Source organism: Brassica napus, chromosome C3 (genome assembly GCF_020379485.1).
Source record: "Brassica napus cultivar Da-Ae chromosome C3, Da-Ae, whole genome shotgun sequence".
In the NCBI taxonomy this organism is placed as follows: domain Eukaryota; kingdom Viridiplantae; phylum Streptophyta; class Magnoliopsida; order Brassicales; family Brassicaceae; genus Brassica; species Brassica napus.
In genome coordinates this window covers 30,520,328-30,541,738 of record NC_063446.1, presented here as the reverse complement: position 1 = coordinate 30,541,738, position 21,411 = coordinate 30,520,328, and the positions used below count along the sequence as shown (strand labels likewise).

The 21,411-nt window shown below is 37.6% G+C and overlaps 3 protein-coding genes across 9 annotated transcripts; 2 read left to right on the top strand and 1 right to left on the bottom strand.

The window, feature by feature from the left end:
• The first annotated feature begins 12,092 nt into the window (after positions 1–12,092).
• Positions 12,093–14,007, top strand: BNAC03G41500D. The gene is made up of 3 exons (XM_013829529.3): positions 12,093–13,314; positions 13,382–13,566; positions 13,642–14,007. The coding sequence occupies exons 1-3, from the start codon at positions 12,495–12,497 to the stop codon at positions 13,888–13,890; spliced, it is 1,254 nt and encodes a 417-aa protein (XP_013684983.1). The 5' UTR covers positions 12,093–12,494; the 3' UTR covers positions 13,891–14,007.
• A 790-nt stretch (positions 14,008–14,797) lies between these two features.
• Positions 14,798–18,868, top strand: LOC106389317 (pumilio homolog 5-like). 7 transcript variants are annotated; one of them, XM_048753208.1, is made up of 10 exons: positions 14,798–14,950; positions 15,392–15,948; positions 16,026–16,371; positions 16,462–16,987; positions 17,071–17,212; positions 17,544–17,651; positions 17,727–17,945; positions 18,015–18,125; positions 18,196–18,390; positions 18,456–18,868. In XM_048753208.1, exons 2-10 carry the CDS (start codon positions 15,397–15,399, stop codon positions 18,663–18,665), a joined length of 2,409 nt encoding a protein of 802 aa, XP_048609165.1. In that variant the 5' UTR covers positions 14,798–14,950; positions 15,392–15,396; the 3' UTR covers positions 18,666–18,868. The 7 variants fall into 7 exon arrangements, with proteins under 7 accessions (XP_048609165.1, XP_022555322.2, XP_048609164.1 ...); XM_022699601.2 differs by having other exon boundaries at positions 16,026–16,987; positions 17,727–17,939; positions 18,456–18,621; positions 18,699–18,868; XM_048753207.1 differs by having other exon boundaries at positions 16,026–16,987; positions 18,456–18,621; positions 18,699–18,868.
• On the bottom strand, positions 18,830–20,766 carry LOC106389318 (probable mitochondrial adenine nucleotide transporter BTL1). The gene is made up of 4 exons (XM_013829533.3): positions 20,412–20,766; positions 19,982–20,076; positions 19,330–19,901; positions 18,830–19,263 (listed from the first exon to the last, which is right to left on the bottom strand). The coding sequence occupies exons 1-4, from the start codon at positions 20,532–20,534 to the stop codon at positions 19,007–19,009; spliced, it is 1,047 nt and encodes a 348-aa protein (XP_013684987.1). The 5' UTR covers positions 20,535–20,766; the 3' UTR covers positions 18,830–19,006.
• Between the last annotated feature and the right edge of the window lie 645 nt (positions 20,767–21,411).

The following is a 21,411-nucleotide window of genomic DNA, read 5'->3' as shown; positions in this document are numbered from 1 at the left end:
CTTGGTGTGTCCAAGAGACGAGTTCTCTCCAGAATCGTACGTCACCAGACTTTGACGTCCTCAACCCCTCTCTTCCGTCGCATGATGCAGCGGACCCAAGCTCTCCAAGCTTTCGACTTGTGAAAATCGGTTCTGGACCTTGCTCTGTTTTTAGAAATCAACTTCTTAGAATCTTCATCCGTTGTTCTCTTCTGTACATCGGAAGATCTAAGCCCAATACTTCAGGTTCTCCGACCTATTGGCTCCGTAGGGAAACCAACTATTGCAGGCTTAGATTTGTGCTTAGCATAAGCGTATGGTTCCAGCCTTACCATGTTTGTGGCAGTTTTTTAAGCCTGACCTCAGCTTTCACAACACAACACGTCAACTTCGCTGCGCTCAGCTTTGCAATTTATGTACTTCAAGGTACTTGGTCTCTCATGTTTAGTTTGATAAAAAAATGATGAAAAGCGGCTAGGTTTGGTTTCCATAGAACTCTGGACCCGACACAGTAATGTTGGAGGATGGAGTCCCTGTTTGAACTCAGCCATCGCCTACCCATCAGATATCATTAAGCTTTTACCTCAGGGAATTGAAGTCAAGTGCTCTAGAACCGGAGTTCAGGGCGAATTTATCTTTGACCAAGACACCATAGTGGAATTTTCAAACCAAGACAACATACATAGCTCATCATCGTCTAGCCGCAGTCGCACGTATGCAACAGTCTCACGATCTTTCTTGCTGAACAATATGATCTCATAGTTGAGATTCACCTAGTCTCCCGGATTATCATTGTCAGTATTACAGTTGTTCTTGCTTATTTAATGGACTGCATAGCCAAATCCAGCTTTTCTAGGAGCATAGCTAAGGCCTTCATCTTCACAGGACAATCCGGGACAAGCAACACCCGAGGATCAACCCGACAGGACTTTGTAAGCTCCATGTTGGTAACGGAGGCTCTAATGCTTCAATCCGGCCTCCTCACCGCAGAGAATCTTGAGATACCAACACTCAAGATGACCTCTAACAACTCAACACTCGTTAGAGCTATTAACAACGACAACCAGAACAAAGAGATCTATGGTATTGTAAAAGATAACCAACAGCTCTCTTCTGATTTTGTCGATTTCTCGTTTTTTCATATCTCTCGTCGATGTAAGGGTGATGCTGATCGTTTGGCAAAAACCGCTTTAGGTTCTTTTCTTGTATTGGACCAGTTCGGGCAGGACTTTGGGCCTGAGGCTTTTTTAAGTTTTAATGAATTTGTGCGCAAAAAAAAAGTGTTATGAATCATAAAGTGGATGGTCCATAACCTAGACCATACAAGTTCAAGACTAGAGTCCATTGGGGATTTACATCCAGCCACATGGAAGACCCATTCAACCTTAGTCTTTATGAGTTTGACCATGTCATTATGTAGAGTATCTTTGTAATCAATTCTCCCTTTGACTCCACCTTGTATGAACCACTATATATAGTGGTGTAAGCAATAAGATATATACAACACATTCTCACAAATCTTCTCTCAAATCTTAACACGTTATCAGCACGAGACTCTCTCCACCTGAGCAATCCCATCCGCCGGCGATCATCTCTTTTCCGGCCGTCTCTTCTGGCCCTCAGCCTTGCTCTGCCGGCCAAGTCTATCCCTCTCACGGTTTTCCGGCCAGCTCCTCCACCTCTCTCTCAACCACCTCAATCCGCGGATCACTCTCTCTCTCTCTCTCACGGTGGTCCATTCAGAATCCTTGTGGTGTAAAAGGTAAACTAATCAAAACCTAAAGATCTAAGAACATCATATATCTGAATCTTGGATCTATATGAATCCTAAAACTTATAAAAATCTATAGATCTAAAATTATCTCAAATATTAATCTTGAATCTAAGATCTATATGAATTTTGATTCTAAAATTATTTGAATCCTAAAAACTTATAAATCTCTAAAGATCTAAGTATCTCTAAAAAAAACTTATAAAACTTATTAATCATCTAAAGATCTATATGAATCTTGATTCTAAGAACTATTTGAATCATAAAAAATATTAGAGAAAATCATAAAATCATAAGCCTTTAAATCGGCTCTCCCTTTTTCTCCTATTTGATCCGACCTTAAATCCGGATTGTCTAAAAGATCAAAACCCATAATCAAACCCTTTGATCATCCGCATCACCAGCTATTCTAGTAGGATGAATAAACCGGCCATCAAAAAAAACCTCACCATCAAAATCCTTAAATCTAAATATGTATCTTGATGGCCATTATACATATCAATCCCCTAAATCCTTCTTGCTTGGTTTTCTCAACCAGCAAATCCAAAATTCAAAACAATCAAAAACATCATGAGCCATATTCGGCCAGATTCTTTGAAAATCAGTCAAACCAAATAAAATTGAAATACATCATAATCAATGCATATCTTTGACCATTGATGTTTTTTTTTTTGTAAATGATAAAATTTTAAAAACTTTTCTGATTTTATAAATGCGTATTTAATTTTTATAAATGCATATTTGATTTTAATAAATGCATATCTTTGACTAGGTAGTATTTTAAATATTATAACCTATAGTCTTGAATTAAATTAATATGTCATAAGATAAAATAAATTCTGGTTTGATATCATTTGATCACATTATTGTTTGTCAAAATTTATCTATATCTTAACCGGCCTTGAAATCGGTTCATTATAGTTTGAACAAATGATATAAATTTATCGTGATCTAATACCAACCTTAAAACCGGATTTTGTGATGATTAAATCATATACTGAACATTGATCACATAGTTGCTTGTTAAATTAATCTTGATCTAAAACCATGCTTGAAGACTGATTTTGTGATGATTGAATTATATACTGATCTTATATGCATACCTGATAGCATCTATTAGATTAGTAAATCATTAGATCAAACTTGGATTATTTTGAACCAACCTTTTTCCATGCATCCGATTGTCATTTTGTTAAAACCGATCATCCATGCTTGCATATCATTGACTATTCTGATCATGGTGCATTTAAATTAAAATTTAATTGATTCATATTGCTTGCATCTAATTGATTCATATTGCTTGCATCTAAATAGATTAAATCGGTTATTATTTAAAATAAGCATGTTTGCTTTAATTGAAATAATAAACCTGCCTTGAAACCAAATTGATTGAAAATCTAATTGAATTTGGTTTAGACATATCCTGAAAATTATAATTTTTCCTTGTCTTTGTTTACCCTGTAAAGGGGGGAAGGAATCAGTTTTATTTTATGCTCTTTAAAAACCAAATATCTTCATGCATTAGGAATCACATATAGATTGTTTAAGTCCAATGCTTAGTTCTGAACATGCATTCAGCTATTTCTTGATCCATGCATTTGCTTGATTTCATCCATCTTGCTTGATCTCATTTAATAAAATGATGATTGATCCTTATTCAAATTCTAAAGGGCCTTAATACCCTATATATATAATCAATCCGATTTGAATTATAATTAAAAGGATTACTAGATGCTATGATCAATTGATCATTCTCATACTAAGATTGCTTAAGCAAATAGATTATATGATTTGGGAGAAAACCTTGTTGAAATCATATACATTGATTTATTCTATTGCTTACATAGAATTCTGAGTGCTTGAATTACTCGTTAAATATTCAGATGTCGAGATTTGAACCCTCAGATTACTCTGCCCTAAATCTCTCTGGAGATAATTACCTAGAATGGGTAAAGAATATTCTTGTTGCACTGAGATCCAGAGGACTCGGACAATGCATCAATGAGTACAATGATATAATTGACAGTGAAAGACATAGAGCTATAACGATTATTCGTTATCATCTCACTGAGGAACTAAGAGACCTGTATCTCCATGTTGAGGATCCTTGTGACCTTTGGTACTTACAGTTAAGGGAAAGGTTCAAACCGGTATCGTGGCAAAAGGCCAACCATGAATGGGAGATCCTCAGATTCCAGAATTTTGAATCTGTGGACAAATATAATTCTGCTCTGATGGATATTGCTTATAGTCTTGAACTATGTGGTGAAAGGATAACACATTATTCTTTATTATATAAGACCTACTCCACATTCCATCCAAAGGATGTGCTGTTGTTACACACGGCTAAGAAGTTCACCACTTATAATGACCTTTTGTCATATCTTTTGGCTTCTGAACAAAGAAAGCAGAAAATCAAAGATACCATCAACAGATTTGACAAGCTTCAGAAAAGATACATTGAGCTAAAGAATAATGAGATGAGGCCTCGTATAGCTGATGAAGCTGAAGTTGAGCGACCTATGCAACACATGCATTGTGAAGGCCATATTATATAATTGTCTTTTGACATTCACATTTTCATGTTTCCTGCACTACAAGAAAACACAAGTTTAGCGAGGAAACTTAACGAGGAAAATTAATCCTCGTAAATTTACATCGACTTTACGAGGAACTTACGAGGAAATATAAAATCAACGTCATTTCCTTGTAAAATAACGACGAAATTATTTCGTCGTAAAGTCGATGTAATGTCACGTTGGCATTTACGAGGAAATACGCTTTTCTCGTAAACTCGACGAAAATGTAGCATGTACTTTACGAAGAAATATTTTACGTCTATTTAGCGAGAAAATTTTGAATCCACCATACATGAGCAAAATAAATTAATTTCTACGTTTTCTTTATTTTTGCAGGTACAACAAATTCGAGCCTTTCATCTTAGCTTCACAAGCAGACCAAGTTAGCTTTCTTCCATACCCTCAGATGAGAGAATCGGGAATAAATTGGTTAGCCGTGATCAAAGTTACACCTCGAGGACGAATCATCAGTGGAGAAGAACCACCATTGCGAGAAGAACAGATAAATGAAGTCGAAGAACCTGAACAAGAAATTGATGACATCCTTCTCATTAATCCGCATAATCATGAGTACAGAGATCTTACCGACGATGCCACAGACGAAGATATGTTGAATACGAGTTTAATGAAAATGATGATGTTTCTAGTGATGACGAGAATGTCGATGTATCCGATTGATATATTTGTTTTTAATAAGATTGATTTTCAGACTTAATGCATATGATTTGATGGATTTAATCATGAAAAACTATTTATATAATTTGATTTTGTGTAAGGTAATGGGAGTTTGTATTAGAAATAAGAGATTGAGATTATAAGTTAAGGAATTGTGGTTTTAGAATTTGGGGTTTTGAATGGAAAGAATAGATTGAGGTTAAAGGGAAGATGAGTTTGGGGTTTGGAATATATGAAGTAGAAGATAAGGAAGATGGGGTTTGGAGTTTGGGGTTTGAGGTTTCGGATTTTATGGATTTAAACATAATCCTCCTAGTTTCCTCGTAAAATAACGACGAAATAACGACGAAATTAAAAACTAAAGAACGCGGGACTCGTTAATTCCACGTAAGCAGAAATCGTCGTAAAGACCTCGTAACCGAAAAATGCGGGCCTTGCTATTTCTTCGCAAAATGAAAACACGGGCCTTGCTATTTCCTCGTAATTCAATGTGGGCTTTACGAGGAAACAAAACGCGAGCCTTTGTAATTCATCGTAAATTTATGAGGAAATATTGTACGTCTACTTAGCAAGGAAATTTTGAATCCACCATACATGAGCAAAATAAATTAATTTCTACGTTTTCTTTATTTTTGCAGGTACAAGAAATTCGAGCCTTTCATCTTAACTTCACAAGCAGACCAAGTTAGCTTCCTTCCATACCCTCGGATGAGAGAATCAGGAATAAATTGGTTAGCAGTGATCAAAGTTACACCTCGAGGACGAATTATCAGTGGAGAAGAACCACCATTGCAAGAAGAACAGATAAATGAAGTCGAAGAACCTGAACAAGAAATTGATGACATCCTTCTCATTGATCCGCATAATCATGAGTACGAAGATCTTACCGACGATGCCATAGACAAAGATGTTGAAGACGAGTTTAATGAAAATGATGATGTTTCTAGGGATGACGAGAATGTCGATGTATCAGATTGATATATTTGTTTTTAATAAGATTGATTTTCAGACTTAATGCATGTGATTTGATGGATTTAATCATGAAAAACTATTTATATAATTTGATTTTGTGTAAGGTAATGGGAGTTTGTATTAGAAATAAGAGATTGAGATTATAAGTTAAGGAATTGTGGTTTTAGAATTTGGGGTTTGGAATGGAAAGAATAGATTGAGGTTAAAGGGAAGATGAGTTTGGGGTTTGGAATATATGAAGTAGAAGATAAGGAAGATGGGGTTTGGAGTTTGGGGTTTCGGATTTTATGGATTTAAACATAATCCTCCTAGTTTCCTCGTAAAATAACGACGAAATAACGACGAAATTAAAAACTAAAGAACGCGGGACTCGTTAATTCCACGTAAGCAGAAATCGTCGTAAAGACCTCGTAACCGGAAAACGCGGACCTTGCTATTTCCACGTAAAATGAAAACACGGGTTTTGCTATTTCCACGTAATTTAACGTGGGCTTTACGAGGAAACAAAACGCGGGCCTTTGTAATTCCTCGTAAATTTATGAGGAAATATTTTACGTCTACTTAGCGAGGAAATTTTGAATCCACCATACATGAGCAAAATAAATTAATTTCTACGTTTTCTTTATTTTTGCACGTACAAGAAATTCGAGCCTTTCATCTTAGCTTCACAAGCAGGCCAAGTTAGCTTCCTTCCATACCCTCGGATGAGAGAATCGAGAATAAATTGGTTAGCAGTGATCAAAGTTACACCTCGAGGACGAATCATCAGTGGAGAAGAACCACCATTGCAAGAAGAACAGATAAATGAAGTCGAAGAACCTGAACAAGAAATTGATGACATCCTTTTCATTGATCCGCATAATTATGAGTACGAAGATCTTACCGACGATGCCACAGACGAAGCTGTTGAAGACGAGTTTAATGACGAGAATGTCGATGTATCCGATTGATGTATTTGTTTTTAATAAGATTGATTTTGAGACTTAATGCATGTGATTTGATGGATTTAATCATGAAAACATATTTATATAATTTGATTTTGTGTAAGGTAATGGGAGTTTGTATTAGAAATAAGAGATTGAGATTATAAGTTAAGGAATTGTGGTTTTAGAATTTGGGGTTTGGAATGGAAATAATAGATTGAGGTTAAAGGGAAGATGGGTTCAGGGTTTGGAATATATAAAGTAGAAGACAAGGAAGATGGGGTTTGGGGTTTCAGATTTTAGGGATTTAAACATAATCCTCGTAATTTCCTCGTAAAATAACGACGAAATAACGACGAAATTAAAAAATAAAGAGCGGGACTCGTTAATTCCACGTAAGCAGAAATCGTCGTAAAGACCTCGTAACCGGAAAACGCGGGCCTTGCTATTTCCTCGTAAAATGAAAACACGGGCCTTGCTATTTCCTCATAATTTAACGTGGGCTTTACGAGGAAACAAAACGCGGGCCTTTGTAATTCTTCGTAAATTTACGAGGAAGTTACGAGGAAACAAAACACGGGCCTCGCTAATTCCACGTAAGTTTACGAGGAATTTACGACGACTACTAATTTCTTATATATACAAGCGAGCTTCGCCTCCCGTTTCCTCTCCACTTCATCTCCCTTTCATAGCTATGGTACTTTCTCTCTCTATTTCCTCTCTAATTTGTTTCGTTTAGGGTAGATTAGGTGGTTAGTATAGGAAATTTAGATAGGTTTACTGATTAGTGTTGATTAGGTGGTTAATGTAGAGAATTTAGCTAGATTTATAGAATTTGTTAATTCGGAATGGGAGTCATTGTTGAGGAACTTGCGACGACAAAATCTCATTCTAGGCGAGTCATCATCCCACACACATGCCGAGGCAGATGTAAAGAGGACGAGTGATGAATTCTACCGGGCGACGAACGACACTTAGTTCTTTTTTTTCGGTTCTTGTATTATAAATTCAAAACTTATTTATATATAAAATATTTTGGTATAGATTTTTTTTTAGAAATTTAATTTCCTTAATAAATTAAATAATTTTAATTATTTTTAAATTATATTTTTATATTCTGTCAAATAAAACGAAGCAAATTCGTAGCTAATTTACGATTTCTTTACGTGGAAACTTAACGAGTATTTTACGAGGAAAACCTTACGAGAAAATGACGAGGAATAATAAACGAGTACTTTACGAGGAAATGCTTTCAAGTTATTTACGTGTTCTTTACGAGGAAATACTTTCGAGATATTTATGTGTAATTTACGAGGGGCACCTTTTGAGGTATTTACGAGGAAATGAAGCGACGTCCTTACGTGGAATATTTACATGGTCTTTACGACGAAATATTGTTCTTCGTCTTTACGACGAAATCATTTCCTCACTAAGTTACGACGAATTGGCGAGGAAATATGCGTTACGACGAACGTTTAATGACGAAACGTGTTTCCTCGCTAATTCCTTGTAAACCCGATTTTACGAGGAATTAGCGAGGAAAACCGCCGTCGTTAAATTTGTGTTTTCTTGTAGTGCTGAGTTTATGTTTCATTAATTGCTTTGATACTTTGCTTTATACACGACTTCATTAATAAAATGAATTACTTTGAGTTCATCATTATCTTATTCAAACTGTTGTTTGATAAGAAACTATATCTATATGCCTTTATTGTGCCAAGATAAATATGATTGAGGATTAATTCCCCAACTCACTTTTCCAAAGAGTTCAAAGAAGCCTTTGACAAATGGCACGACATGCTCTGCCATCCAGGCTCAGCTATAAAATACTCTTGAACTCAACTGGACATTCATTGAAAGAAAGGAAAAGAAGCTCGACCAAGGCTTTGCCTAAATGACATTATATTCACCCTATAAGGTCCATTGAATTAAGTAGAGAAAATGGTTTCCAACAATGGACAAAAGGGAATAAGAGTACCTAAATTAAAATCGTCTAAGTGGTCGAGACTACATTCTCTATTAATCTAGTGATCAATATGATATTAGGCAAATAGCCAGGGCAATCATGTTTAATTAACCCACAAAATTTATCACTTAGATGACATTACCATACTTAGCCATTCGGATTATGATGTAAATATTTAAAAGGGCACAAATGTTATCCCATAAGATCTCACGTGTGTGCAATATATCTATGCACAAGGGAATTTATTGTCCCAAGCACCACGAATTAGAGTATGTTCATGAGGGGAAGTGAGGACAAATCCCATGATACATGACCATACTAAAATCCGTGAAACATGGTCCACAACCATATTACATATTGGTTGAATTTGATATAAAGACCATTACCTATAAGGTTTAAATTCTAAAAGTCCATATGCTTGGGGACACCATGAGTTATAAAAGAATGAACCTGCATCAGGCCATAGTAATTATATCAGGCCATATAAGTGATCATAGATATTCCCACCTCAGACTGATACAGGTCATGAGTCCAGACATATATCATCTTAAAATATTATGAAAGAATCCACCACAAATATATGTGCCATCTAAGATCATGTGATCTTAGAATCTCATAAAGAGGATTGGGAATATATGTTGGATATATATTATGAATATACTTTCTCCATAAGTTTAAAAGAAACTTTGAGCCAAAATGGGTGATCTAATTATAGACCAAGGAACAAGGATTACATAAGGTTTATGAATCCGAATATACAACAATGAAAGGAGAAAAGTAATAAGCTGGTATAAAGAATGATATCTACCATCTGGTATCAACCATCAATGTCTTGCCAAAGATCCTCGGACTAGAAAATAATTTATAGACATCAATATGCTACAATGATAGCAAAATAAAATGCCAGACACATTGACCCTAGAGAAAGAATGACTATGTCATCACAGCTTAGCACCAAACGGTTTTGAAGTCTTAAAGACACAACCAAGTTGCTACAAAGTCTATATAAGATAGACCAAATAAATGTTCCAAATAAAGTTCCATAAATTCTAAGGAACCTCGGAAAGAAAGAAAGGTGCATGAGATAAAATCCGAGTTTTATTAAAAGAAACCATTCCAGACATTGAGATATAAGGCTGGCCAGCTGAACAACTAGGTACCATACCATATAGCTTGGGACGCCAAGTTATAAGATTATTAAGGTCCTAGATAATGAAATCTCAAATTGATTTATACCATGTCTGGAACTAAAAGGAACTATATATATATATATAAGTGTGTCGACACATACATTCATAGAAAATGCGCAAGCATGTAGCACATGAATACAAAGATATGTATCGAGGATCATAAACCCACACAACAGTACTCATAATGAATAATAAAAGAAACGTGAGGTTTAAAGTGATATATAAAAGGCGTATTGTATTGGCCATGAATATGTAAACGCCATATGATGCCCAGTGAATATATAAATCCTGAAAGAAGGATAAATCGTGAGACAGACCGGGAAAGGTCTATATAATCCAATGTGGTGGATACTACTACATATTTCACTATATATGATGTCTGGAAGAAATTCAAAAGATGTAGTATGCTATATATGACTCACTGGATGATGATGATAATATTATTGGTACCAAAAGGTTTACCAAACGGTATTGAGCTCAGAATCAAAAGATGAGAAAAGAAGTTCTCTTGAACAATATTTTCCTAAAGTTGTTCATGGACTGAATTAAATTACTACATGTAAGCAAGTGAAGAGTTCTATAAGAACAATTCAAATCAGTCCATAGAGAAATTTTAAATTCTTTGTGTTTTATACTAACCAGCCTAAGATAGGTTAAATAGTTATTCATTAAACCTTAGAAAAGGTTATAGACCATCACCACAAATTAGCCAAATTTTGGTAATACTTATGGTTGGTCGAATTCTCAGCATGAACCAACCAAGTTGTGGTATGAATGAATAAGCTATCATAAAGATAAGCTATAAGATCGAAGTTCATCTTTGAACAAAAGGTATATGACCACATTATGCGTCCATATGCGACCCAACGGGTCCGACCATCATATATGAAGATAATGCAGCTTGCATTGCTCAACTCAAAGACGGGTATATCAAAGGTGACCGAACCAAACATATTCTACCCAAGTTCTTCTTTACCCATGAGTTGCAGAAAGCTGGAGAGGTCAACGTCCTTCAGATCCGGTCTAGTGAAAACTCAGCCGACCTCTTCACCAAATCATTCCCCTCTTGCATATTCAGGAAGTTCACGCAACAAGATTGACACGCGTAGACTCAAGGACCTTCAGTGATGTCCAAATCATAGGGAGTAATGTGTGTTGTACTCTTTTTCCTTTCTCTTGTTTCTCTTTTTACCACATTGGGTTTTGAGTTTTCCAAGAGAGGTTTTAATGAGGCAACATTAGTATGTTACAAACCCTATATGGTTATGGCATCCAAGAGGGAGTGTTATGAATCATGAAATGGATGGTCTAGACCATACAAGTTCAAGACTAGAGTCCATTGGAGGTTTACATCCAGCCACATGGAAGACCCATTCAACCTTAGTCTTTATGACTTTGATCATGTCATTAAGTAGAGTATCTTTGTAATCAATTCTCCCTTTGACTCCACCTTGTATGAACCACTATATATAGTGGTGTAAGCAATAAAAAATATACAACACATTCTCACAAATCTTCTAAAAAAATCGGTAGAGAATAGAGATAGAAGGGTAAAAAATAAAAGCCCAATATTTCGAAAGGCCCATATGTTTCATGACAGAACCTGCAATAAGACAAGCTCGTAGATATAGATGTGGAGGAGGGCTAAATTGGTATTTTCGGCAAGTGTGAGCAAATGGAAGGACAACAGATTGCGCGGCTTTTCTGACAATATTCTCTGTACTCTTTAACCCAATGCCCCCCCTCACTTATTAAGTTTCTGCTCCTTCCTACTTTCTCAGACCAAACAAAAAAAAAATATTTTCAAATTTAGATTTCCATATATTAACAATAAAAGAAAAACACTTTTTTAGGAAAGTAAAAGGCAATTTGGACCAATGAAAAAGAAGGGTCAATGCAGGGAACCTCTCGGTTAGGGGGTTTTCAAATTTCTTAGACCTGAAAATGGAAAATTTTGAGGAAAGGATTTAAAAAAGAAGAAAATAAAATTTGAAATCAAACTTTAATTATAAGTATCTCACATTTATACTGTGCTCCTCCCTCTTCCCCAAGAAATACATAAAACAAAAGCTTTCTATCTCTCTCTGTCTCTTGCAAGGTTGTTCTCTTTCTTTTTTTCTCTCTCACACTTTCTCATCAGTGTAGTCTCAGTGCACTGATTTGTTGTGTTTAGCAGATAATGCTTTGAGTGTTATCAGCTAGAAAGAGAGAGAGAGAGAGAGGAATCCGAATCTGAAGTGTTTCATCTTCTGTTCTGCGTCTCTGCTTCTCTAGGGGTTATGATTCTGTGAGATCTTTCCTAGATTCATGCATTTGGTTGATTCTCTGATTCCTAAGAAAGGGTTCAAAACTCAGTTTCTGTCTGAAGAGAAACACGCCATTACCATCTCTCTCTCTGTTCATGCAAAGTAGATCTAAAGATTTAAGCACCTACACTCCATGGATTTCTTGAAAGTGAGGAGATTTCGAAAGTCACGGAAGCCAAGCCTAGAGAAGGAGCAAGAACAAGCAAGGAGTGACAACACTGCACCTGGTGTGGCAGATTCAGGAAAAGCAGACGAGGTAGAAGACGAGGAAGACGATGATTTCATCACCAACGAGGTCAAGAGAAGGATCAAGGAGCTAAGGAGAAACAGTTTCATGGTCTTGATACCCGAAGAAGACGAGGAAGGAGAAGAAGAATCTTATCTAGGCGAAGATGAAGGAGAAGAAGAAAACTGTTCAAGCGTCTGGAGAGATGTAGTCGCTGAGGGACTTCAATGGTGGGGTGGCTTTGACGCTGTCTACGAAACGTATTGCGAGCGTATGCTCTTCTTCGATCGCTTAACCTCTCGCCAGCTCAAAGAAATCGCTCCAAGTCCTTCAACTCCGTCAGCATCCAAGAAGAAGCTCTCATCGCCTTTTCGATGTCTTTCTCTCAAGAAAACGGATGTTCCTGATGAGGAGGAGGAGGAAGAAGGTATAGAGCAGACAACGGAGACGGATCCTTGTCAAGATCTTGAGACGGCTTACGTTGCCCAGCTCTGCCTCACTTGGGAGGCGCTTCACTCTCAGTACACTCAGCTTAGCCACTTGATCTCTTGCCAACCGGAAGCAGTGACTTGCTACAACCACACCGCGCAGCAGTTTCAGCAGTTCTTGGTCTTACTGCAGAGGTATATAGAGAACGAGCCGTTTGAGCAGCAGGGGTCGAGAGCTGAGCTTTATGCTCGTGGTAGGAACGCGATGCCTAGGCTTCTTCAAGCTCCCAAGATTCAAGGTGAGTTCCTAACCTCTCTAATGTGAAGTAGTAACGCTTTAGGTTGATCATTTTTCAAATATCTCAGGGTCGGATAAGAAGGAGATGGAGAAAGATTCAGACTACATGGTCCTAGCTGATGATCTCATCAGAATCATAGAGAGCTCGATCCTTACTTTCAACGTTTTCTTGAAAATGGATAAGAAGAAGAAGAGCACTAGCCATTTAAATTCTACAACCCCTTTGCAACTGGTTCAGTCATCTATTGATAAGGTAATGTCTTTAGACACAATATGCATGCATGCATGCTTCTTTAGTGTCTGAATCTTTGTTAAAAACCATTTGCAGAAGAGGGTGAAAGCTAAGGAGCTTTCGAAGAAAACAAAAGGGCTGAGAAAGAAGTCTTGGCCTCAGACATGGGAAGGTGTTCAGCTTTTGTTTGCAGCCATTGACATCAAACTAGCAACAAGGGTTGTGAGGATGGGGAGGATCAGTAAAGAGCAGCTTCTGTGGTGTGAAGAGAAGATGAAAAAACTCAGCTTTTCTGGTGGGAAGCTTCAGAGACACCCATCTCCAGTTCTTTTCCCTTCTTGTTGATAATAATAATAATAATAATAAATGATGAATAACACACAATGATTTCATATTCAGTCTTGTCAACTGCTCTCTTCTTTTTGTAGACATATCAATGAAGTGATTTGTGATTGTGTGTTCCATTGGTCTCACTGGATTTCCATTAAGGTTTCAAATACAAGGACAGTTGATTAGTTTATTTTTTTAAAACATGAGAATCTGGCAGTAATTCTCTTAGACTTGAAACTATAAGATGCAATTTTAGTTTAGTTTTAAAACTTGATTGGTCATGTGACTTCTAAACTGTTTTGACTGTGTGTTTTCTAGTTGAACTAATGACACTTAATCTGTTAGCTTTTGGGGATAGATTCACTGTTAAGGGACCATTTTTCATTGTTGTTGTTAGGATGTAATCACATACAAAAGAATCCAATGTTGTCTTGTTGATGGGAGACTGAATGTTATGATGGTGATGATACAAAAGTGTCTTCTTCTATCACTTTCAGTGTTTTTGGACAAAGTCTTCGATATGTCATTAGAGGACTTTTGTTCCTTTATTTTCCATCATGTTCATCATATTTAACCAAATCCTAAGAACTTAAAATGAACAATTTATAATTTATGAAATCTGAAAAAAAAAACAAAAAAAAAACTTATAAAAGTATACATCTCAAGAAAACAACGAACAGAGAAAAAATATAAATAAACTTGAAAAAAGGTTTGTGGGTTTGGTGGTGGGAGCAACAGGCACAGAGACAGAGCCATGTTAACGTATCTCTTTCATTTAGAAGAAGTGTCAAACACGTGGCAAACCTAGTCACCGGAATGTGAAATGACGAAAAAGAGCTTACTTTACCGATATCATCAAAGAACCATGTAGGGGTGTTTCAGTCATTAGACAGATAGAAGGAATAAAATTAGATTTTACAAAATACCAATAATGGCCGTGAGAAAAGAGAAAAACAGAGTCTTGACTTGAATGACTCGAAGCAGACATTGGGGTAAACTTTTCAAAGTGTTTTAGTTTTCTATCTCTCGAGAAAAACACTTTCATGGAGGTTTAACTATCACCATCAGCCATCAGGTTCTTAAACTCTGCTTCTTCTTCTTCTCTCCGTCTTCCACAAGTCATGCAAGAAGCTAGTTTTATGAATAAATAAAAATGATAAAAAAGTGAAGTCTTCTACTTTTGATATCGGATCATAGACTTGGGATACGGTTAACAGTTTTGTAACGAGGTTGATGGTATGGCGTCTTTTAATGATCCTTGTGTGTCTTTGCTGATGGGTTTAGGGTTGACTTAGTTCTAAGCTTATGTAATGGGAAAATCTTGTCTGAAAAATTATGTTTCATTCATATGCGGTCGATTACATAGAGAATGTCTTTTGGACAAGGATCATATTTTAAAGCTCTTGACTTTTAATTCTCTTATGGACTATGGTTTCAGCTTGCTAGTTTGTGTTAGGTGTTGTTATGTTATTAACCTTGTCTGAAAAAAAATTGTGAAACATTTTGTTGGATATAGAGAGGATGACGACGACTCAGAGTGCTATGAGAATGGTGGAAGGTGATCATCATATGAAGAATTGGCAACAGGCTTCTAGATTTGGTTCACATGATATGGTTGTTGAAGATTTAGCCTTCCTTATGAAAAGAAACAGGTTAGATAGTGGTAGTGCTGGTGGTGATCATATCCCTAGTAGGAGTGGAAGCGCGCCACCTAGCATGGAAGGTTCATTTACAGCTCTTAGGAATCTATTGAAACAACAGGAAGGTAGTAGTAGCTCTGAAGTGTTGAGTAAGGCCATTGAGAGTTATGACTCTGAAGAAGAGATACGTAGGGATCCTGCTTATGTAGCTTACTATTTGTCTAACGTCACCTTGAATCCAAGACTCCCTCCTCCCTTAATCTCACGGGAGAATCAGCACTTGTTGAGTACAACAGCCTCTTGGGATGGTATGGGGATAAGATCTTCCTTGCATTCCTCTAGAAGATCCCTTTCAACGCATAGAGAGGAGCCTGAGGATGAGGGTTCACTGGTTGAACAACAGCCTTATGCTTCTTTGGCTAATTTGATTCAGGTACATGGTTCTCTGCTTGATTGTTACTTAAATAGATATTAAGTTTCACTTCTCTTACACTTTCTTGTGTGTTTAAGCGGCCTCACTCGGCAGAAGACATCCATGCCATTTCCTCTAGTTCTCTCTCCATGGATGCTATTGCTAGTGAAGATACTTTAGCCTCACAAAATTCTACTAATGCACAGAGTGAGAGAACCAATAATAATCTATCTCTCTTTGGTGCTTCTCCATCCTCCATGAGGAACCAAGAGAAACAACAACACTCTCAAGGAAGGAGAATGCCACCTCCATCTTATCAGGTTCAAGCTACTTCTCCTTCACAACAAATGATGCATAACTTACCAAAGATTGCAACTACTCCTATGCATACATCAACATCAGCATACATGACATCTCTGAGCCCATTTTACAATCAGTCCTCGGGTATGTACCTCCCGCAGTATAATTACAGTGGGTACCTGTCTCGTGAAGGGGCTGTTCCTATGCCATATGACATCTCACCAACTTCTTCAGGATACAACAACAACGCTAGGCTTCTCCCTGGAGGAGGACATAACACTCCTTCTCTTGTGGATCCGTTTCAGTGGCAATACTACCAACAGCCTCAAGCAGATGCGTATTCTCCTTCCTTCCAGAGCAGCGCTGACTCTGCTTCTGGCTTTATGGCCAATCATGAACTTCACAGCAATCCATTGAGTTCAAGTTATGGAATGCAAAGTCCACGGCACATGGGGAACTACTTTGCAGTGCCGCCTGGTGTGAGAGTCATCCCGCAGTATACAGGATCACCTCTTGCTAGTCCAGTGATGCCATCCTCACCGGTTGGTGGTGGGATGATGGGGAAATTTGGAAGACGAAGTGAAACAAGGTATCATCAACAAGGAACGAGTAGGAGCACAGGGATCTACCCTGGTGGATGGCAAGGAGGCAACAGCGTCGTTGATGATTTTAAAAGACATTCTTTTCTTGATGAACTCAAGTCTCCAAATGCTCGTAAACTCGAGCTGTCTGATATTGCAGGGCGTGTTGTTGAATTCAGGTATCTATCATTTTATCATGGATTAGTGTTTTTGAAAGCATCAAGAGGTATCACTTTGCTACTCATTTTTATCTTGACTTCAGCGTGGATCAGCATGGGAGCCGGTTTATTCAACAGAAGTTGGAGCATTGCTCTGATGAGGAGAGAGCATCCGTTTTCAGTGAGGTTCTTCCACAAGCTTCAAAATTGATGACTGATGTCTTTGGAAACTATGTTATCCAAAAGGTGAGGCACTTTTTCTAGGGGTGGGTGTTCGGATATCCTTTTGGATTCGGTTTGGGTTTGTTTGGATTTCAGGTTTTCGGGGTTAGAGATTTAAGCTCTATTCTGGTATATTTATAAATTTCGATTAAATATTTTTTTTATAAGAAAAATCTAAATGTACCTTAAAGTCCTCAAAACTAAAAAATGAAAGTAATATACATATAAATTTTGATAATGATGATCAAATACATAAAATTTACATGAAAACTGGTTTGGTATGGTTATTTCCAATGTTTTTTAGTATTTTCCTGTCCATCATAAGTCTGTTGAGAAATATTGATGTGTGGATCAGTTCATAGAACATGGAACTCCGGACCAGAGGGAAGAACTTGTGAAGCAACTCGCTGGTCAGATGGTTTCTCTAAGCTTGCAAATGTATGGATGTCGTGTGATACAAAAGGTAAAATAAGTAAATATTAGTTTCCCCATGTCAATGTCAGTATCTGAAGTAAATGGTTTGTGCCTTATTGATAAGGCCCTTGAAGTGATAGATGTTGACCAAAAGACGGAACTGATACGTGAGCTAGATGGGAATGTGATGAAGTGTGTTAGAGACCAAAACGGAAACCATGTTATCCAAAAGTGTATAGAGAGCATGCCTGCGGATAGGATTGGATTCGTTATTGCAGCTTTCCGCGGTCAAGTTGCCACTCTTTCTACTCATCCTTATGGATGCAGAGTCATCCAGGTAAGAGTGAGTCTTTCTGAGTGTCTCTTGTGTGCCTACTTGAAAATATTCACTCTATTTGTGTCTGTGTTTTAGAGAATCTTAGAGCATTGCTCAGATGGTGAGGAGACTCGTTGTGTAATCGATGAAATCTTGGAATCTGCTTTTGCTCTTGCTCATGATCAGTATGGGAACTATGCCACTCAGGTATATGGTTAACTCAGTGATCAATGCATCCCTCGGGTGTTGTTCTTAATCTTTGTCTTGTCTCTTGTAGCATGTCTTGGAGAGAGGGAAGCCTGATGAGAGGAGAAAGATCATTGAGAAGCTGACATGGAATGTTGTTCAGATGAGTCAGCACAAGTACGCATCCAACGTTGTGGAGAAGTGTTTGGAACATGGTGATGGTACCGAGAGAGAGTTGCTGATTGAGGAGATAATGGGAAAATCAGAGGAAGACAATCACTTGCTGGTAAGAACACAGGTTTTGAAACCACACTGGACTTTGACTGTAACACTCTTTTTAATCTTCTGCAGGCGATGATGAAAGATCAGTACGCAAATTACGTGGTCCAGAAAGTCTTGGAGATCAGTAAAGATCAGCAAAGGGAGGTTCTGGGGCAGAGGATGAAGATCCATCTACAGAGTTTGAGGAAGTACACATATGGGAAACACATAGTAGCTAGATTCGAACAGCTGTTTGGTGAAGATCTGTTGCTGTCAATATTAGTTTGTGTGTGTTTCTAATGGTCTGAACTTTTTGATGTTTCATTGCTGCAGAGAGTGAAGCCTCAGAAGAAGGAACAGAAGGTTAGACACTTTGGGTTGCAATTAGAAAAATAAAATATATATCTGAAAATACTTGTGTGCATATGTGTTTGTAACTATGAGTATACGTGTGATTGTGTGTATTATGTGAACAGTTAAAATTGATTTGCTCTTTCATTAAACTGAGAAGAACATAGAGAAAATGTTTAGCCTTATATAAAAAAAAAAGAACTCAGCTTCTTACTAATGAGAATCAAAACTTTGAAAAATGTGATAATAGCTAGCTTCAAGAAACAATGGTAAATCTAAAAATTTCGTCATTATAGAAGTGGTTTAGTGTTGGAGGCGAGTAAAATATCTTTCCAAGCTTCATAGAAGACCCAAGTGATACCTGAAGACGGCATGACTTTCAAACAACTTGCTCCCCATCCTCTGTACAGTCCCATCACTCCTCTTTCCTTCACTACTTCCGCTATCGCCGCAGCCATGTTTGGTGGACACTCCCCCTTGAGAGCTCCCACCATCAACCTCTTTCGCGCCACTTCCAACGGGAAGCTAATGGTGCTTGCCGTTAGACCTGACAACCATTCACAACTCAATGAGAACTAAACCCGAAATAATGTAAAAGAAACTCTAAATTTACCGGCTAGAGCTCCAAGAAGAAGCATCTCTGGACGGTTTAAAGCCTTCTTGTTCTTGGACTTGCAGTAGGTGGTCTTCATTGTGTCGTACATGAAGTAATAACATGTGCTGTAAGGAAGCATCCCGGCCAATGTCGGTCCTAAACCTGCGTAGAAGCCGCGGATCCCATCGTCTCTCAAAATCCTCGGTACTGCGAGGCTTAGGCTCGGATAAAGCTCAGGGCTCACGGTCAATCTATCCTTGATGACTTCTAGTGGATGGCAAACGAGCGTACTGGCGATACCTGCAGCTGCACCAGCCACAGCAACGGGAGAGATCCAGGATATAGAAGGGCTGAAACTAACACCGAAAACTTCAATCCTTGCCTTCTCAATCTTCTTCAGCTTCTCTTGCGCTGATGTCATCACACGCTTTACACACTCAAAGGTGCTTAACTCGATGGCTTGCGTTGGAACGATTCGAATCATGTTGATCTCGTTGCCTGCCCAAAGACCTACCCATCCTTGCTTCTGTACTATTTCAAGAAAGCTGCCTGGAATGGTCTTTGATCCAACACCAGCAATCATCCTTGTCCTGCCGTATTTCACACAGAACAATGCAGTTCAGACAAAACATCAAAGTAGGAGACGACAAGTGTTAGAGTATACAGAAACCTTATCGTCTCAAGGGGAGCAAGAACAGCTTTGGTCATAGCTCCAGCTAATGCCCCACTAAGAAACTCCCGAGCTTCCCTAGACTTGAAGAACTCCTGAATCAACAAAGAGATATAGCATAGCTTGCACAAAGGTTTTTGAAGTGAAAAAATTTAAAACTCTTTCTAAAAAAAAAAAAAAAAAGATATAGCATAGCACACAAGGGTTTCAGACAGAACACAACATATACTGTCAGAACTCACGGAAGCAAAACAGAGGAAACAAAAAGGAAACTCACTTTATAAGAATAGTAAAAACACAACATATAGATTTAGGCTACAGCATATCACACAATAGTTTGTTTCAGACATAACACAACACATATTGTTCAAACTCAGGGAAGCAAAGCAGAGAGACTGGAACAGAGGAAACAATAAGAAAAAGAACTAACTTTAACAGGAATCGTCAAGTCAGGAAACTGAGGCTGGAGACGAAGAGGAGACTCTGATGGAGATGAAGAAATAGATTCCTTCGCCATTACCACGAACCCTTCTTTTGGAACAACCATTGTCATCTCCACTGATCTCTCTCTCTATATCTGTCTCCGTTTGAAAGATTTTAGACAGAACATGAGAGAGATTCAAAGAGGGCTTAAAGGGAGAATATTCAACTAAACATAATTTATTAGTGTTAATTCTTAAATAAAATAATAAAACTTTTCAGATTATGAAGAGGTTTTATTTTCAGATAGAGAGGAATAAATTTTATGGGAAGATCTTTAAAGTTTAGGGTTTAATGTTTGCACTTGCACCTCCCACTTGTCGAATCAAAACGCTCCTTTCTGACCCTTTATTTTCTCCCAGAATATTGTTTTCAAGCGATAACCGATCTTTTTCAGGTTGATGGTTCGATCCGGTTCAATGGTTTTGATCGGGATTTAAATTAGCCGGTCCGGTCCAGGGTTTTAGAACACGGTTTGTCATTTAGTGTGTGTTCTTACTTCTTGTATGTTTTTTTTTTTTTGGTAATCAACTTCTTCTTGTATGTTTGAGAGTGATTAAAAGCTCTTTTCTTATTTGTTGAGTATTTCAAATATTCCTTCTTCGAAATAGCTTCTAACGATTCAATGTTTCATTTCTTAGATATGTATCTGCCTTTTATGTCCTTTGTTTTTTTTTGGCCAAGAAGTTATGGAAGAATACTATTATTGGCACCAACGCAAGTACATCGTCCGTACCGTACAGCTGGTACGAGGTTATTGTTCGGCGAGTCCGTTTCACAAGTTAACACCAACACTTTCGCGTTATCAATTGATGCTTTTAATGTAAGAATAGGCATCAAAACCAAATCTCTTCCACTATACCCACCGAGCTTTAAAACTATACTAATTGCTAATTTCAATCACTCGAGTATATCTATATCAGTTTATGTTATTACGCATGGATTCATGT

What these genes read in the sequence shown, in the direction of transcription:
- BNAC03G41500D (XM_013829529.3), top strand. Translation starts at nt 12,495, where the DNA reads ATGGATTTCTTGAAAGTGAGGAGATTTCGAAAGTCACGGAAGCCAAGC. An exon ending in TCAAGCTCCCAAGATTCAAG is followed by an intron (nt 13,315 to 13,381) that starts GTGAGTTCCTAA and finishes CAAATATCTCAG; the next exon opens with GGTCGGATAAGAAGGAGATG. An exon ending in TTCAGTCATCTATTGATAAG is followed by an intron (nt 13,567 to 13,641) that starts GTAATGTCTTTA and finishes AACCATTTGCAG; the next exon opens with AAGAGGGTGAAAGCTAAGGA.
- LOC106389317 (XM_048753204.1), top strand. Translation starts at nt 15,397, where the DNA reads ATGACGACGACTCAGAGTGCTATGAGAATGGTGGAAGGTGATCATCAT. An exon ending in CTTTGGCTAATTTGATTCAG is followed by an intron (nt 15,949 to 16,025) that starts GTACATGGTTCT and finishes TGTGTGTTTAAG; the next exon opens with CGGCCTCACTCGGCAGAAGA. An exon ending in GCAGAGTCATCCAGGTAAGA is followed by an intron (nt 17,946 to 18,014) that starts GTGAGTCTTTCT and finishes TCTGTGTTTTAG; the next exon opens with AGAATCTTAGAGCATTGCTC.
- LOC106389318 (XM_013829533.3), bottom strand. Translation starts at nt 20,534, where the DNA reads ATGACAATGGTTGTTCCAAAAGAAGGGTTCGTGGTAATGGCGAAGGAA. An exon ending in GCTCCCCTTGAGACGATAAG is followed by an intron (nt 19,902 to 19,981) that starts GTTTCTGTATAC and finishes GAAATACGGCAG; the next exon opens with GACAAGGATGATTGCTGGTG. An exon ending in TCTTCTTGGAGCTCTAGCCG is followed by an intron (nt 19,264 to 19,329) that starts GTAAATTTAGAG and finishes AATGGTTGTCAG; the next exon opens with GTCTAACGGCAAGCACCATT.